We start from the raw sequence: 18,206 nt of genomic DNA, 5'->3' as shown, positions 1-18,206 counted from the left end.
TACATCTTAAGCATTAAGATGACTTAAAATATACAAAGAAGAAATGAAAGGGCAAAGGAAATCACCTGAATATATTTTAATGCCGAGCACTCTATACAAGTTTCAATCTCTCGAAATTGCTGCATTATTGGTGACATTACCAGCTCCAGGCTCACCTGAAGTTGCTCATCTCTCAAATCCAGCTTACAACCCACCACTATAACTGGCACCCTCACCTGTTCATCAATATATATATAACTAACACAGTGGCTTCATGTGTTTCACCGAAAATAAATCACCAGCATGACTTTTCTATAAAAATAAAAAAAAGAATATATCCATAGGGCCCAATTATGATCTAAGGGGAAAATATTCCAAAGTACATTTTTTCTAAAAACATATAGGAATATTCTCCTTCCTTTACAAAAAGACAGAGCCGGTAAAAACAGTATATAACTTAAAGATAACAATGTACAAGGGGAAACCTCAAGTCTGCGAAGTTCAGGAAGCCAGAAAGTACTCAATCTGTCAAGTGTTTCTGACCGATCACAAGCATAAGTAAGTATAACAGCATCAGCTTTCCTCAATTCATCTGCCAGCTTTCCTCTATCCTCCAAGCTGATTGACAAATACAGAACAATAACAATCCAAAACTGAAACTCAAAGGGAAATTGGGAGTAACAAACAGCAACATTTGAACGCATATACAAAAATTCAATCATCCATAAATTCATAACAATTGCAATGCAAAATTGAACTAAACAGGCTTCAAGGATTGACACAAGCAACAGACTGAAATTGAACTGAATAGTGGGGGAAATAGGGAAAAGTAACAATCTAGAACCCGGTCCAATACTCAGATAAAAATAACATTGACACGCGCACACAGAGATACCTAGAGGAGGTGTCGATGATGGTGACGGGTACACGATCAGGGTACAAATCTTCTGGCAACTTCGTAGGAGGCAGCAAGGGGGGAACATTCGGAGGGAAGGTTTCAGCGGCGGCAGTGACAATCAAGCTCGATTTGCCCGTACCGCGGTCACCGGCAACGACGATACGAACGCCGGTCCGGCCGCCAGCCTGCGCCGCCCCAGCTGAACCACCCGCCATGTAACTGCAACAAAATCAAAAAATGAAAAAACCACGCCCAACACGCACCACACATATAAAATGAAAAAACCCTAGCTTGCAGACCCTAGCTTTCGGATTCTGCCGAGCTCTGAAACTTCCGAAACCCTAGAAGGGAGGCTGGGAGAAGAAGCTGCCGAGGAAAGTGAAGCGCTTTTTTCTATTAGTGTGGTTTGTCGCAGACGCCTTTCATGAACTGGTTCTGCTATCTGCGGAAGATCGGATCGGATCGGACGGTGAGGAGCTATGGTGAACGTACTCCCGATGCACTGGTTAGCAAAGTGCGGGCCTGAATGACATAATTCGTAAAATACGGAAAATTTTCCGACCGCTGTCTCGATTTTTGCACTGCTACGTATATATACAAAACCGTATTTCAATTTTACAACTACTTAATTATATTTAAAACTTGTTATTAAATTAATTATTATTATTTAGTTAATGGAAATTTATTAAAGTAAAATATTTAAAATTTTAGTTAATAAATTAAATTATTTATTGTGATTATCCAGATTAAGAATAATAGTTACACAATTCACTTTATAATTTTTGAAAAGTATTTTTAATTTAATCTTGTCTATTCTATTTTTAAAAGTAAAAGTTGAAGCTATTTGATAAATAATTTTTCTAACTTAAAAAATCGAGTTTTAGTTTATTCGAAACCTTTTAAAAGCATATCGAAATCATAAGTATTATATGATAAAACAATATGATTATTAACATAATTATATTGCCCTATGTGAAGTAAAAACTATTGCACTAAAACTTTTTATATTTGATAAATGTGTTTTGTATTTTGGTTCAAAGACAATATTAGCTCACATATACGCATCTCTTGGCATTCATTTTGTTAAAGTAGTTAAGTAAATGCAAGTTTCTTCATTGACAGATTAAAATTAGGCTAAAAAGATAAATATTAATTGACAGTTTGTAAGTTTCGTTACTTTTTCATTTAAAAGTCTTTAATTTATTCGCTACCCTATTTCTTCCTTTTGACCTTTTGAGTTATTCCATGAATAAAGATGAAGAAAACAGTACAAATATTTTAAATTTGAGATTGAAATATTTAAAATACATTCGTATAAGCAGTTCCTCCTTCCATTTCTTATAAAAATTAACACATTAATCGTGCAAACATTTTAATTCAAATAACATAAATATTTTTAAAAAAATAGTTATATTTGATCAACACATATGTTGTATATTAAGAACGGCTAAGAAAAGTGAGTGACAATTATTTAAAAGTGAGATATTGTTGAAAATAGTTTAAACTAATCTAATTCGAAAAGTGGAGGAGCATTTATGAGAAAAATTTGAACAAATTTATAGTGCATTTGATAAATATATTATATGTTTGGCGTGATTGTTACGGTTTTTGTTTTCCTTTAATTTATTTCCAATAAAATATTCTATTACATAACTAATAAGAAATAACTTAATTTTAGGGGATAGGTGGATTTGTTTTTGGTTATTTAATTTTTGAATTTAAAATGATGTTGGTTTTCGTACCATTGAAAAGATACTAAATTTTCAAGAAAGTCAAGTCATATACTGAATGTAATTATATGTGTGTGTATATACATATATATATAATAAAAATAAATAATAGATAAATAATAACTTGTTATAAAAAATATAAATGGTTATCACCCCTTCATCTTCCACTACCATAAATAATATATTATCCTTACTATCCTTATTCTGTTTCTCTCATTTTTACATGCACACATAAGGCTTGGAGTAGGCATACAAATAGAAAGGACGAGAAAAGAGGAAAGATAGAAAGAAAAAGAGATATTTTGGACAAGGCCGATTACAAACCATCTTATAATTCCTCCTGAGATAGTGAACTTTTTTATCTCATCCGCTCGTGGAGTAGGCATAACCAAATCATGTAAAATTTCTATTTCTTCTCTAATTATTTTTCTACATCGTAAAATTTTAGTCTCGTCTTTATTTATTTTCCCGCATCTTTTATAACACGTTATCAACACGAGACTCTAACTATCTGAGATATTTCTTTAAATCATATTTAATTTATTTATTGTAAGTTATACTCCATAAGCGTATAATATTATCTCGAAAAAAATATGTCTTTTAAAGTTTAAAGAGTACATGTCTTCAGAAGATATGGTAAGATAGTCCTTCTGAAGAGGTCATATATTTAAATCTCTCGCTTATATATTTAATCTCCCGAAGAGATAGACTTCTTGAAGAGGCTGTGTATCTAGTATGTAGAAGATATGGTGAATATTACCTCTTAAAAAGGGTATATTTTTAACCTCTTGAAAAAATGTTAAAATCGACATCCTAAAGATCAGGTGAGACGTTTATCCTCTAGATAAGGTAGTACATTTAACCTCTGGGAGAGGTGGTAAATTATTACCCATTTTCATATTGCAATTGAAATCATACACCTGAAGAGTACAAATTGAGAAAAAAATAATATTCTTAAAGAAACATATTTAAGTACCCTCAAAAGCGTGGAAGTAATATTATATTTATTATTATCTCAGTTTTTACATTTTGTTTTTGTAAATTGTCTTATTATTGTTAATTTATTCAGATGCTGAACCTAAGTAAAGTTGAATTTGTTCTTTTGATATCAAAAATAACAATTATTTATCATAAATTCTTAATGTTGATATCCATATAAATGCAATGAACTTGGGAAACACTATTTTAGATGAAAATACTGCATCCCTGCAAGATCGTGCAAAGGCTATGATCTTCCTCCATCATCATTTAGATGAATAATAAAATATTAAATACTTCACTATTAAAGACTCACTTATCTTATGAAAAAATTTAAAGGATAGATTTAACCATCAAAAAATTGTGATTTTACTAAATGCTCGACATGAATTTTTACACCCGAGGTTACAAGATTAACAGTTAGTTAATATAACTCAACTCTGCATAGGATTAACTCGAAGTTAAAATTATGTGGTGAAAATATTACTGTAAGGACCCGACCCGAGAAATATGAATTAAACAAATAAGAAAAGGGGAAGGAATTTAAAAAGGTGAAAACAGCAAGACTCGTCGACGAGGCTCTTTCTCTCGTCAACGAAGTCTCTTCTGTGTCTCGTCGGTGAGGTTCAAAGGATCATCGACGAGTGGATACTGAGAGATTTCTTGAATTTTGGAATCTCAGGCTCGTCGACGAGGCCAACTCTATCATCGACGAATGCCCTTCTTTTGCTCATCGACGAGTGCTCCACTTTGTAGACGAGTCTGGTCGGGTCAACTAAATTATAAATATTTATTCATTTCTTAATGGTTAAGAAACTCAAAACGTTCTCTCTTTCTTTCTCTCTCTAGAATTGGCGAGCTTTCTCTATCTCTCTTCGATCCTCCGCTGTTCATCACCCGAATCCATAATCCGACGTTACTACGTAGATTAGGGGAAAACCTTTATGGTTATAGCGGATCGGATCTTCGTTTTGAGGATTTCCGAGTTTCATCCCAAAATCAAGGTAAGGGTCTAAGTTCGTTTTTGGTTCGGTAGATCTGTAGTAAATAGGATTGTGTTGAAGTGCCTGTTCTGTGGTTTATAAGTTTTGAGAACTTGGTTCTCTATTTTGGGAGCCATATAGTTCATGTTTCGGAGGAAAAGTAAGGGAATTTGTTTACATCAGTCATTTTAGAAAACTAAATTGCTAGAAAGTTAACTTATGTTTATATGCACGTATTAACTGCTTATTTGCAAAGTTTCGCCAAGTAAAAATGTTGGTTTTACTATTTTACAGTTTTTGTAAGAATGAAGGTTTTGGCGTATGATCTCCAAATTTTTCAAAACTTCTTAATTTGCATTAAACTTGCGTAGGAGATGCTTGGACCCCTTTTGTTTTATGCTTAAATGTTATTTTTTGAGTTATATATTATGTAGCGGATTTTGACCAAACGAGTGTGGCGTATGATATGAAATGGAATATGTGAATTTGTTTAAGTACGTATATGAACTATGGGAATTGAAGTTCCATTTTGCTATCTGAAAATGTGGAAAATAAGTGTAGGTTATACACCGAGATTTGTAGGTGAAAAAGGGTTAAACCGAGAGTGTGTGTGCCAGTTTATACCACAATATGAATGAATGAGTTTGTGAAAATACTGGAACTGTACAGGTGATTTATGAATTGGAAACAAGTTAATTTGTCTTATTGTAAATTGTATGTATGATATTAGGATTGCAGCTTGTTACTATGAAAGCCTTAAAAAGCTTAAATATCTGGAAGCCTTAAAAAGCTTTGTATATGTAAGTGTAGTTCCGTTGCTATATTTTGGATACAATGCAACCACACATCTGATTCAGTGTGGGTATCGAGATAGTCGGCTGGGTAGGTGTGTGCCACTGGTGGATTAATGGACCAGGTGGATTTAGTCGGACTATAGTAACCATAATAACTGACAAGTGTCTGCGTAGGGTAGAGCTTGTTCAGGGGATTTATGATTGCATAACCCGCACCAAGGGGTAGTATTGGCATTTGTTATGAAGTTTCTAAACTGGACGGTGTTCTAAATAAGCATATACATGATTTAAAAACTAAAATGGGCAAAGTCACAAGTTTGAGTACCGGGCAGAGGGATTGTATAGTGTATGGGTGTACAGACCCAAAAAATCGTGGTATTTAAATAATAAAAGAATGAGGGAAAGGAAATTGTAAAAGGGGTCACAGCCATGTTCATCGACGAAGTGGCTTATTGGGATCGTCGACGGGGACACGTGTCTCATCAACGAGAAGATACCGAGAAGCTATTTTCAGTTATGAATTTGGTCAATGAGGGATAGGTGTTCGTCAACGAACTTCCTTCGTGGCCTCATCGACGAAGTGACGTGGCTCGTCAACGAGTGCAGGTATATAAATAGCTCAAACTCGGTTTTTAGCGCTTAATTTTCACGCGAAATTTCCCTCTCTCTCTCTCTCTCTCTCTCTCTCTCTCTCTCTCTCTCTCTCTCTCCGTCTCTCTCTCTCTCTCTCTCCTATTCATCCTTTCTCCTTCCTCTCTAAGATTCTAGGTCCATTATTCGCCAAATCGATGATCCGAAGCTGCCACAACACTCCTGGGGAAGTTCTCTTTAAGTCTGCTGGAGTGGATCGTTGGTAGGGCTAACTTAGACTCCATCCCAAGTTCAGGGTAAGGTTTTTTATTTAGTATTTGGCTTTCCTATAGTTCTAGAATAGGTAGTACTCGAATAAATACTGAAGTTTTGTTCGAGGTGATATTATTTACAAAGTGTTGAATAGGAAATCCTGCAAGTGTAGGACTGGTTATTTTAGGGGTTTTCCAGAAGTCAGGTAAGAAAATAAACTAAATTAAAATTTTATGAAGATGCATTTACTATTTTACAACATTTAGTTTAGGTAAATATGTATACTGTATAACTATTTTGGAAATAATGTTGTTGATTAGAAATATGATTAATACCTCTTTTGTGTGGCATGAGTAAAATTTACCATGAAAAATTATGATGATGGAATATTATGTTTACAAAATAATTATGTTTTTTTTTTTTACTGTTTCCTAGAAAATGTTAAATGATACAGGGATTTTTTTCAAACTAAGGATTTTATATAATATGTCGACGTACGGGTCGAGGTTTTTATATGATATGTCGGTGTATGGGCCGAGGGTTTTATATGATATGTCGGTGTACAAGCCGAGGATTTTATATGAAATACCGGTGTAAAGGCCGAAGATTTTTATGATATGTTATGCAAAATTATATAAAGATATTAACTTGACAGTTATTATTATGAAATAGTCATGTATCATTATTTGGAAATATATTATATGTTATCAGAATGTGGTTAGTTTGGTTTAGGCTTTCACGAAGCACGGTACCGTAGCTATATGATCACGATCATGATTATGTTAGTGCTACCACTTGCCGTACGGGGCAATGGGAGATCGGTAGTCGATGTGATTTATTGTAACGCAAGCGTCCCTCTGGTGTCCGGACCAGGAGGGGCAGACCTGTCGTACTTATAGACTTTTGTTTGATCTAGGGTGGTCGGCCAGCCATTGCTAGGTCCTGCCTTTGGGCCGCACAACCTAGTCATGTGAGGGTAAGACATGACACCAGCCAACTATCCATCTAGGGTGTTTTTATGTATAGTTATATAAGATGATTTATATGTATAGAAATCCAGTATGTTATACCATGATATAATAAAATATGTTTTCCACAGATATGATATGGGTAGATTTACTAAGTATGATTTTTATACTGTTATATGCATATCACAGAATTACTCATGTTGCCACACACTAATATTAGTTTATTTCCCTTACTGAGAGATGTCTCACTCAAACTATATAAACATTTCAGAAGCCCCATATAGAAGAACGGATAGAGCTCCATAGCATTAGGATTCAGTTAATCTACCCTACTTGAAGAGTAAGCATTTTGCTAGTGTCAGATAGATTTTTGGGTGGTGACCCTAGGCCACTTTTGAATATTTTGTGATATATGTATGTATATGACAGTTGTAGTAAGACTTTGGTATTGTGTTGGTTGGACAATTTGATATGTATATGATTTTATGTTTCCTGATGCTTAGGAATATGTGTTGTATTTCAGGTATTTCCTTGGTTCTCATGGGTCCAAGTTGATTATGATTCACCAGGATTATCATATTGGATATTATTATTGGAATATATATATATATATATATATATATATGGGGTAAAATAAGCAGGTCGTTACAATGGCCCTGTACCCTACCCTAACCTCGAGAACTCTCATGTGTTATGATGCTAAACTATCTATTGCTTCTATCTTACTTGGGTCAACATATACACCTACCTCGGAGATCACATGGCCAAGAAAGGAAACCTGCCTCAGCCAGAATTCACACTTCTTGTCACTCGCGTACAACTTTCTCTTTCTCAATGTTTGCAATACCAGCCAAAAATGATGCTCGTGCTTCTCAAAACTCCTCAAGTAGACCAGTATATCATCAATAAATACAACAACAAACTGGTCCAAATACCGATGGAACACTCGGTTCATTAAATCCATGAATACCGCTGGTGCGTTAGTCAATCTAAATGGTATCAGTGAGAATGCATAATGCCCATATCTCGTTCAAAACATTGTTTTCGAGATGTATTCTGCCCTCACTCTCACTTGATGATAACTTAAACGCAGGTCGATTTTAGAATAAACCTGGGTCCCCTGGAGCTGATCAAACAAATCGTTGATCCTAGGAAGTGGATACTTATTCTTAATTGTTAGTGTATTTATCTCCCTGTAATCTATACACATCCTCATGGTTCCATATTTCCTTCTTACAAATAAAACTGGTGCTCCCCAAGGCGACACACTAGGCCTGATATGTAACGTTCTGCTTAATTTAACATACAATAAAACATAATAAATAAAATAGTCAACCCGAACCCGTGAGTAGCGGGGACACCTATCATACATAGCGGAACCTAGGCAGCAGTAAATGTAAATCACAACTATCAACCAACAATTCACAATACCAGAGTCTACTCTATTCCCAAAGATACTATATTTATATATATAATCTCCAAAATGCAAATTAAAACTAAGATCTTATAACAAAAATCTCCTGATCTTAGACCAAAACTTACCCTTCTAGTAGGGAAACTCAACTCACTCAGCGGCAGCCCTGACCCGCCGATCTCTCCGGGTTTCTTAAAATAATTGAAACTTGGGGTGAGACACCTCTCAGTAAGGGTAGATAAATTAAAATCAACTGTGTGACAACATGAATATTTAATGTTGTAATACATATATCGTACATTTCACATACCATAAAACATAAACCATAATATGGTTAGATAAACATATAATTTCATACTTCCAAGTAATCATACTAATCATGTGTTATCTGATATAATATATAATATTGAAAACTATTCAGGATGTATAGCTAGTTGATGTCATATATTACCCCCCATGACGAGTTGTGCAGCCCGAAGGCGGGACCCGATAATGGCTGGCCAACCACTATCGAGTCAAAAATGTCTAATAAGTACAATGGGCTTGCCACACCTTGGTCCGGACTGTCAGGTGGACGTTTATACTCTACACTGAAAGCCACATCGACTATCCATCTCCCACCCCCTCGTGGGGTGGTTAGCACCAATATGATCATAGATATCTAATCTATAAGTTATGGTATCGTGCTCCTGAAACTGAACTAAACTAACATCCGAATTCTGATAACATATAGTACATAAACATATACTGTTTATCGTAAATCAAATAATAACATTTTTTTCTGAATCATACATTAACATAATAATTACGGCCTCGCGCCGAAAACATGAATAATTACGACATTGCGCCGAATAACATGAGTAAATATGGCCTCGCACCAAACATCAATTACGACCTTGCACCGAACATATCATTTATTCTAAAATCATATTTTACTGTGTTTATCATGTTATTCCTAAAAATATTTGTGAACATGCTTTATCTTGTAAATCTAGCTTAACATGGTATAATATATATACATAAAATAATATTCATGCCACACGAATTGAATGAAACCGTATATTCTGTTCTGAATCACATTTCCTGTACAATTGCAGTATTTTCCCAAACTTACATTTTCTCAATTATACTTATATATAATCACATGCTTTTTGAAAATTATTCTACTATTAAATAATAGTAAATTCAATGAAAATTAACTGTTTTAATTTATCCCCTTACCTGCAACTGAAAAGCCCCTTTATAATATTGGTCTTACACCCGCAAGAAACCCTAAGCAGTACCCTGAAAATGATAATTTCCAGAACTAAATTTCAGTATTTATTCGAGTACATCATTTCTTTCAACTGTGGAAAGACCAAATTTTGAATAAAAATTTTTACCTAAACTCAGGGATGAATTTCGACTAACTTCCACCAACGATCCACTCCGGCAGATTTGAAGAGAACTTTCCCATGAGCGTCGTGGTGGCTCAAATCGTCGATCCGGCGAACAATGGAGCCAAAATCGAAGAGAGAGGAGAGAGAAACCGAAGGGAGAGAGAGATTTTTCTTAATTTTGTGCGTTTAAATCCGGGTTTCAACTATTTATACGGCCAAATTTGTCGGTGAGACACGTCACCTCGTCAACGAGTCCTGTAGAAAGTTCTTCGACGGACCTACACCTTCGTCAATGAATTTCATATTTCCCCAAAATCCTCTCTTGGTATCTTCTCGTTGACGAAACTTGTCTTTGTCGACTAGGCCCTCTTGTACCCTCGTCAACGAATCCCCTGTGTTCGTCGATGAGGACCTGATAAATTTCCTCAGTTATTTCTCCCAAAGTCAACTGCCACCTTCTGTTACTATTTCCATTTCCTTTCCTCTCCATTTAAATTACATTATCATTATTCGGGTCATTACATAATAAATCCTTTATCCAGTAATTCCTACAATTGATCTTTTAATTCTTTTAACTCGACTGGGGCCATTCGGTAAGCAGCTTTAGATATTGGTGCTGACCCCGGTAGAAGATCCACTATAAACTTAACTTCACGATCCGGTGGTAGGCTAGGTAATTCTTCTAGAAATACATCTGAAAAATTCTTTGACCACAGGGATATCAGCTTGTTTCAGTTCTTCTATTAACAATTCTTTCATGTAAGCAACAAATCCCTGGCAGCCATCTTGAATAAGTTTTCTCACCTGTATAGCTAATACCAGCTGTGGTGAAGAATGTACCCGCGAACTAAGAAATCTGTATTCAGGCTCGCCTAGAGGTCTGAAAATCACTTCTTTCAAATGATAGTCAATACTAGCATGATTAATTGCCAACCAATCCATACCTAGAATTATATCAAACCCCTGCATATCTAACATCACCAAATCAGCTGGTAACATCTTTCCCTGAATAGTCATTGGAAAGTCTCTGAGTACCCTCCTACATCTTACTACTGATCCAGTTGGCGTAGTTACAGTTAATCCAACATCCAACGATTGTGCCTCATACCCCGTTAATTTTGCATATACCAACGAAATAAAAGAGTGGGTGGCACCTGTACCGAATAAAATAACAGTTGTATATGAGAAAGCAGTAAGGGTACCTGTGACTACGTCTCCAGCTACCTTGGCCTCACCCGGCGTCAATGTGTACACTCTTGTCGGTGCTGTATTCCTTTGTTGTCCTCCACGGGGCGCTTGATAGCCACCTCGAATGGTTTGGGCGTTGGTGCCTGAGCTGGCAATCCTTAACGCGACCAATATATATGCCCGAGTCTCCCGCATCGGTAGTAGATGTCCTCACCCATCCTGCATTCACCTGGATCTCTGCAACCATATCTGGGACAGGTAGGAACAACTCATCCACTCAGAGGACCACCGCGGCCGATCATCTGTCCCTGACTACCTCCATATCGATCTCCTCTCCATGGCCCTTGGCTGGAACTCGTCTATAGATCTTGAGTCGCGGATCTCTTCCTCTAACTCTAAGCCCCAACACCTCTCTACATACTACTCTCTATAATAGCAGCTATATCTACCACCTCCACGAATGTATGAGCCCAGAAGCCAATGACTTGCTCAAATAAATTCTGCCTCAAGCCCTCTTCGAATTTTTTGGCTTTTTTTTCTTCATCTAGTGCTAAGTGTGGGGCGAAATGGAACAATTCGATAAACCGTGCAGCATATTGGGATACTTTCATCTGCCCCTAAGCCAAATGTAGGAACTCTGTTGCCTTCACAGTTCGAATGATAACAGGGAAATATTGCTCGAAGAATAGTTCCTTGAACCAACTCCATGATATTGGAACTAGATCCGACCTTTGCTCTTCAATCAACCGCGTTGATTTGCACCAGCGCTTTGCCTCTCCCATCAACTTAAACGACGCAAACGCCACCTTCTGCTCATCTGTACGGGCCAGTACTGCTAGAATCTCCTCAACATCCTGGACCCAATTCTCAGCTACAATTGGGTCAGGTCCTTCGGCAAAGGATGGAGGCTTCATCCTCGTAAACTGCTCAATCGTGCAGCCACGCTCTCCTCCGTTTCTAGCCATCTTAGTCATTATGTAATGGCCCGAACCCTTAAACCTGGGTCCAGTGCGTTATACCTGATAAAATCCTTGATAATCCATAATCAACATATAAGCAGCGGAAAACATAAACATAATCTCCCAATTATAATACCAGAGTTTTCTAAAATCTATCTATAATCCATAATAAATTAACCATCATATGCATTTCCATAAATACATAACTCCCAAAACAATTCAGTATTTTCACAATCATTCCTTACTTAATAGCCTTAAAACATAAAGACTTAAAACATAAATATTTATATTCCCCAAATTTAAAATAAAAATATACCATTTTTTTTCTATTTCCCAATAATGCTATAAAAACATCGAACTCTAAAAGCTTGACCTCGAGGATATCTTGAAAAAGAAATACATTTATATTCGGGCAAGACACATCTCAGTAAGGGAAGAAACAATATATTAAACTCAGCATGTGACGATCATGAGATTATACATATCATTTTATAATATTTGTAAATCATTACCATAACACTGAAAGTCATTTTCTGAACCTAACAATCACATGCAAAGGTTTACCTACGAGATTACCCAATGATAGGGGTGATTACCCGCCCATACAAGTAGCACCCCTCTACTCTAATACTTAGGTAACCCGAAGGTCACTAATAAAGCATACCAAGGCACTTACCTTACTCAGTAAACCCTCAAGTGATAAATTGATCTCGTACTCACACGGTTCATACAAAAGTTTACTGGTGAAGGCTCCCAAGAATAGGGAAATCTACCCGCTCATACAAGTAGTTTCCCTCTGCCCTAACACATTATGCAGCCTACTACTACACCTGATACAACCAGGGCACTCGCCTTTCTGAACAAGCCCTCAGGCAAAGAGTACACCCCGCCCAATCGTAACATGTTCTACTAGCATAAATATTGATAATACCATAGTACATTATTTTGTTTGCCATTATTCTGCATCTCTCAACTGTTCCTATTTCCATCTTTTATTTTTCATTTCATTTCACTTTACGTGACTCTTTCCCATTTTACATTGTTCATATTTCACATTTCATTTCCATTTCATTCATTTCCTTTTCATTTCATACCCAGCATCTTTCAGCTGTTTTACTCAGCATTTTTCAGCTGTTACACATTTACCCAGCCACTTTCAGCTGTTTTACCCAGCATATTTCAGCTGTTTACCCAGCATATTTCAACTGTTTACATGGTTGCATTAACACACACAAGTAGCATATTTCATTTAACATTTTTATACTTAGTTCATTCCCTGTATATTATGCATCTCATACATATAATATATTTCCACACAGCATTCCTATTTACTCATGCCACACAATTGAGCTGTAAAATTCATACATTGCCTGAAAATAAACTAACCCACAATTAACATTCATATATTAGAAAAATACTTTTAATTTCTTACATAATTATTCTGAAAAATATTTCACTTCCATCAGTTCAATTTCACATATACGTATATAATAAACAGTCCTAAATTCGGAAAAACATAATTTAAATGGTTGACATTTTAAACCCATACTGAAAAATTTACATGTACATATAACACAATTTATTTTTCATTTAATTTATAAAAATTCTGATTTAATATATATTTTTTCCTTTACCTGATTTCTTGCACTACGCCAACAAGGACCCCGAAAAGATGTCTGTGGCGCTCACCCGGACCCTGAAATTAAATTCCTAATTCTAATAAATTATTCCTAAATAAAATACTATTTAAATATTTCTTATGGCCATAATTCCTAAATAAACAGTAATACCTGCAAATATACTCAAATTGCCAAATTTCTCAAATCCACTCTCGCTTTGGAGTAGAGCCTAGAAAACCCCAATTGGAAGTTTACCTACACCAAAATGACAACAATCGTGATTAGGATCACATGGTGGTACCCGATCGTCGATTTAACCGCATATTAACAGCGAAATTGGGAAAATGGAAAAAAATTACCTTTCCCTAGGAACAGTGCCTAAGCCGTTCCCATGAAAAATTTGTTCCAGTAGAAATGTCGACAATGGAACCAAGAAACCAATAGCACCTTCCGTTTCCCGATCCACCGCAAACTCGTCAAGAAATTGAGAGAAGGAGAGAGACGGAGACGAAGCGAGTGTTGGCTGCGCAGGAGAAATATTCAAGGGGGGGGGGGGTTGGGCGCCTTTGTGTAATTAAGAAAAAATTAACTTCTTTTTCTTCAGTTACTTTATATATATATATTTCTCTTATTTCGATTAGATTTTTTTTTTAAAATCTGATGTAAAAATGTTTAATTTAATAACTAATTATTTAATTATTTAATTTATCTTAATTTAATTTAATTTCTTTAATTTTAATTTTTTTTTTCTTTTTCCCACACCATTCCTTTTATTTATTTGTTTGTTATTTTATCTTTTTTTTAATCATTTTAATTTTTCGGGTCTTTACACATTATCTGCTGAGTGACGTTGTGTAAGACGACATTTGTACCCCTACCTCCCATATTGGAAGGTCTTGGTCTATCACCTCCTGCATCTATACCACTACTTCATGGATCCATCCTGAAAATACATAGAAGACTATTTTAAAACCCTATACAGATCTACTTTACTCCATTCAACTAAAACCTCAAATTCACTGTCAACTTTTCCCCCCGATCCTATCCCAAAATCCAATCCTGTAACCCAAACACATGACTTGTCGATAGTTTACTATGGTTTTCCTGAAATCGTCAGCTTAGGAAAAACACAGAAACTACCACAAAAATCATGTATTAAGACCATAAAACAAAACCTCAAATTCTTTTCCTATATTCTAGTATTGTTCCCGCTGCATTTTAAAGTCTACAGAACCTAACAACTTAGGCTCTGATACCAAACTGTAACGACCTGCTATTTCTTTAATATTTTTTTATTCTACCTATATATCATAAATATCATCTGTCTGAAATACTAATAATAACATCTCAAACCCAAAGGAGCACTAAGGAAACTCTGTACGTCATACATAACTAAGCAGCAGTGCACAAAACTGGGAACTGCTATATGCAATACTAGAAAACTATAATACTCTGAAATATAATTACAGCACAAAATCCCCAGTGACAACATCCAAAACTTGAAATCTCCCCAAATCATTGGCATCGAAAATACACCTACCCTTCCAGCAAGGGCAGCCCAAGACAATCTCTAACCGCGAGTCTGATCTGCTCACCTAACAAGATCTCCTGAAAAATAATTAGTCACTAGGATGAGTCGACATTCAGTAAGAGGAAATATGCTATTACTAGTGTGTGGCGGCTGAGTTACACATTTAAAATACTGAAATAATACTGATACTGTAATCTGAGTAAGCTGATAAACTGTACAGAATATATGAAATGTAATTTAAAGTATAGTTGTGTATCTGAGTTTGCTATATGAACGTACTGCTAATATAATAATATAAACTAATGCTGTGTGATATATCTGTACATAGAAACTTTTGCTATACTTTGGGATCTGAATATTATGATATAACCCCTCATGATAGAGTTGAGCGGCCTGTAGGCTGGACTTACTCTAGTGGGCCTACCAGGTAAGTCAATTTATATTTGTACATATGCCAATCTGGCCTACTATAATCTCTGCGGACAATCTCCAAACTCTAATATCGTCTAACCGGCCACCTCAACCCCGCTTGCTAGGGAGACTACAATCTCTTCTGGCTCGGTTAGATGGAATCCACATATTATATGAGTTATGTGGTTGCACTATATTTTGTAAATAGCAATGGTACTGTGCTCTGCTGTATAACTCTGTCTGAAATTTCCACAGGGTTCTGATATCGTGTAATACTGTATATATATAAATAAATATATATATATATATATATATCTTGCTGCTTTTAACATGATTTTGAAACAACCATAACATGGTAATATCTGAAATATCTGACTGAAATATATATAATATCTTTCTGAAATATATATGGAATATCTATCTGCATTATATGTAATATCTGTCTGTGCTATTTGTAATGTTTGTCTGAAATATCTGTATATCTGTCTGTAATATCTCTCTGAGTGTTATGGTTTAGAAATCATGTTATTCTGAGAAATGTTATAAATCTCATTTTTTGCTAATAAACTATGTATCTGAAAATCTGTAAAATTTTGTAATCATCATAATATACTATAATAAACCCAGGCCACATAACTGTATAATTAAATCTCATGCTTCTTATCTGTAATTTCACTGAAATAATGATACTCGTAATATTCTAGAAAATAAACTGATCATCATGCTTGTAGAATATGCATACATAATCTGCTGATAAACATTCTAAAAATACCCTAGCATAGCATATTTCCCTTACCTAGATTCTGAAAAACCCTACTGAACTCTAGCCCTATACCCGTAGAGTTCCCAGCTCAACCTCCTGAAAACAACATCCCCCATAACTAAATATCAGTATTTTTCTGTATACAACATTTCTTATAACTGGAGGGAAAGAAAATACTGAATGAATGACCTTACCCTGAAATTGGGATGAATTCCAAACCAATTCCACCTAGAATCAACTTCGGTAGACGTGCAAAGAACTTCACCAGGAGCGTCATGGTGGCCTCAGATCTTCAATTTGGCGAGGAACGAAGCCAGGGTCGAAGAGAGAAGGGGAGGGAAACGTTTTAGAAAGAGAGATAGAGGTTTTCATGCGTCAAAAATCTACCAAAATTTCGAGTTTCAGTTATTTATAGAGTTGGATTCGTCGACGAGACACGTCACCTCGGCGACGAGACCCTGAAAAAGTTCGTCGACGAACCTTCACTCCTTGTCGACGAATTTTAGATTGCCATATACCCCTCTCGATATCTTTTCGTCGATGAGACGTGTCCTTGTCAACGAAGTCCTCATGAACCTTCGTCGACGAAACCCCTGTGTACGTTGACAAAGCCTTAATAGATTTCTTGGGTTATTACAGTAGGTGTATTTTGGTGCCAGTGTTTTGGGGGTAGTTTCCAGATTGTGGTGACATCACTAGTATTTTATGTTGTAAACATACTTTAGAATATTCTAGTTTTCTGGTATTGTATGCATATATATATATATATATGATAGTTTATAGTTTCACAGTTACCGCTGCTTAGGTGTATGACATACAGAGCTCCTCAGTGCTCCTCTAAGCCTGAGATATTTTCAGTAGTTTTCAGACATATGATATTTATGGTATAAAAAAAATGCTAAATAAATAGCAAGTCGTTACATAATGTCTTCTTATTTTTGAGTAAAATAACAAGCTTTTGATGAAAAATCACCAAACTCGTCCAACTAGTTCAACCTCATTCCTTGAAGTGAATATGAATACATCTTATGGTCGAGGACGAGGCCACAGGCATGGCCATGGGCATGGTCGTGGTCATAATCGAAATAATTACTGGCATCGACGTGAAGCTACAATCCCCTAGAAGAGGGATGTCCTCCAGAATCGGGATAATGATCAGGATCAATAACTCGGGCATCATGAAAATAAATGCTACAGATGCGGAGGAAATGGTCATTGGTCGCGTACTTGTCGTACACCCAGACACTTGGTAGATCTATACAAAACCTCTATAAAAGAAAAGAAAAAAAGTAAAGAAGTTGAAACACATTTTGTTGACAATGTTATTCCAACAGACCTCGATGTTAAACCATTCAACTTTGTTTATCTTGATGTTGCTGATTTTTTTGTAAAATAAGACGAAAATAATGATGTAATATTTTAAAATATAAAGTAAGCAATATTGTATTTGGGTTTAAATAGATAAATTTTGGTATGATAATGTGTTTTTAAAATATGTATTGTAGTGTGGATTGCCTTAAAACTTTTATTGATTCTAAGATGTTTATGGAATAAGTTTGTATAGCTGACAGTGCTGCAACACACATAATTCTTCGAGATAGGAAATAATTTCATTACTTGAATATATCTTCAATAAATGTTAATACAATATCTTGTTCTACAATTTGATTGAAGGTTTCGAAAGAGCTAATATAAAATTACCAAATGGTACTTTAGTACAAATTAATGAAGCTTTATATTCCTGCAGATCCAAAAGAAATCAGTTAAGC

General features: G+C 35.5%; 1 protein-coding gene across 1 annotated transcript in view; it reads right to left on the bottom strand.

Annotated features, from left to right (window-relative positions):
* The window catches only part of LOC131152694 (mitochondrial Rho GTPase 1-like), a 44,755-nt gene extending 43,318 nt beyond the window's left edge, over positions 1 to 1,437 (bottom strand). The window contains exons 1-4 of the mRNA XM_058104502.1: positions 1,177 to 1,437; positions 875 to 1,096; positions 465 to 597; positions 66 to 215 (exon numbers count right to left, since the gene is read on the bottom strand). Coding sequence (XP_057960485.1) covers positions 66 to 215; positions 465 to 597; positions 875 to 1,092 — 501 coding nt within the window. The 5' untranslated portion in view covers positions 1,093 to 1,096; positions 1,177 to 1,437. The remainder of the gene's footprint in view (positions 1 to 65; positions 216 to 464; positions 598 to 874; positions 1,097 to 1,176) is intronic.
* Between the last annotated feature and the right edge of the window lie 16,769 nt (positions 1,438 to 18,206).

This window comes from Malania oleifera, chromosome 4 (assembly GCF_029873635.1).
Source record: "Malania oleifera isolate guangnan ecotype guangnan chromosome 4, ASM2987363v1, whole genome shotgun sequence".
Taxonomy (NCBI): Eukaryota; Viridiplantae; Streptophyta; class Magnoliopsida; order Santalales; family Ximeniaceae; genus Malania; species Malania oleifera.
This window is presented reverse-complemented; position numbering and strand designations above follow the sequence as displayed.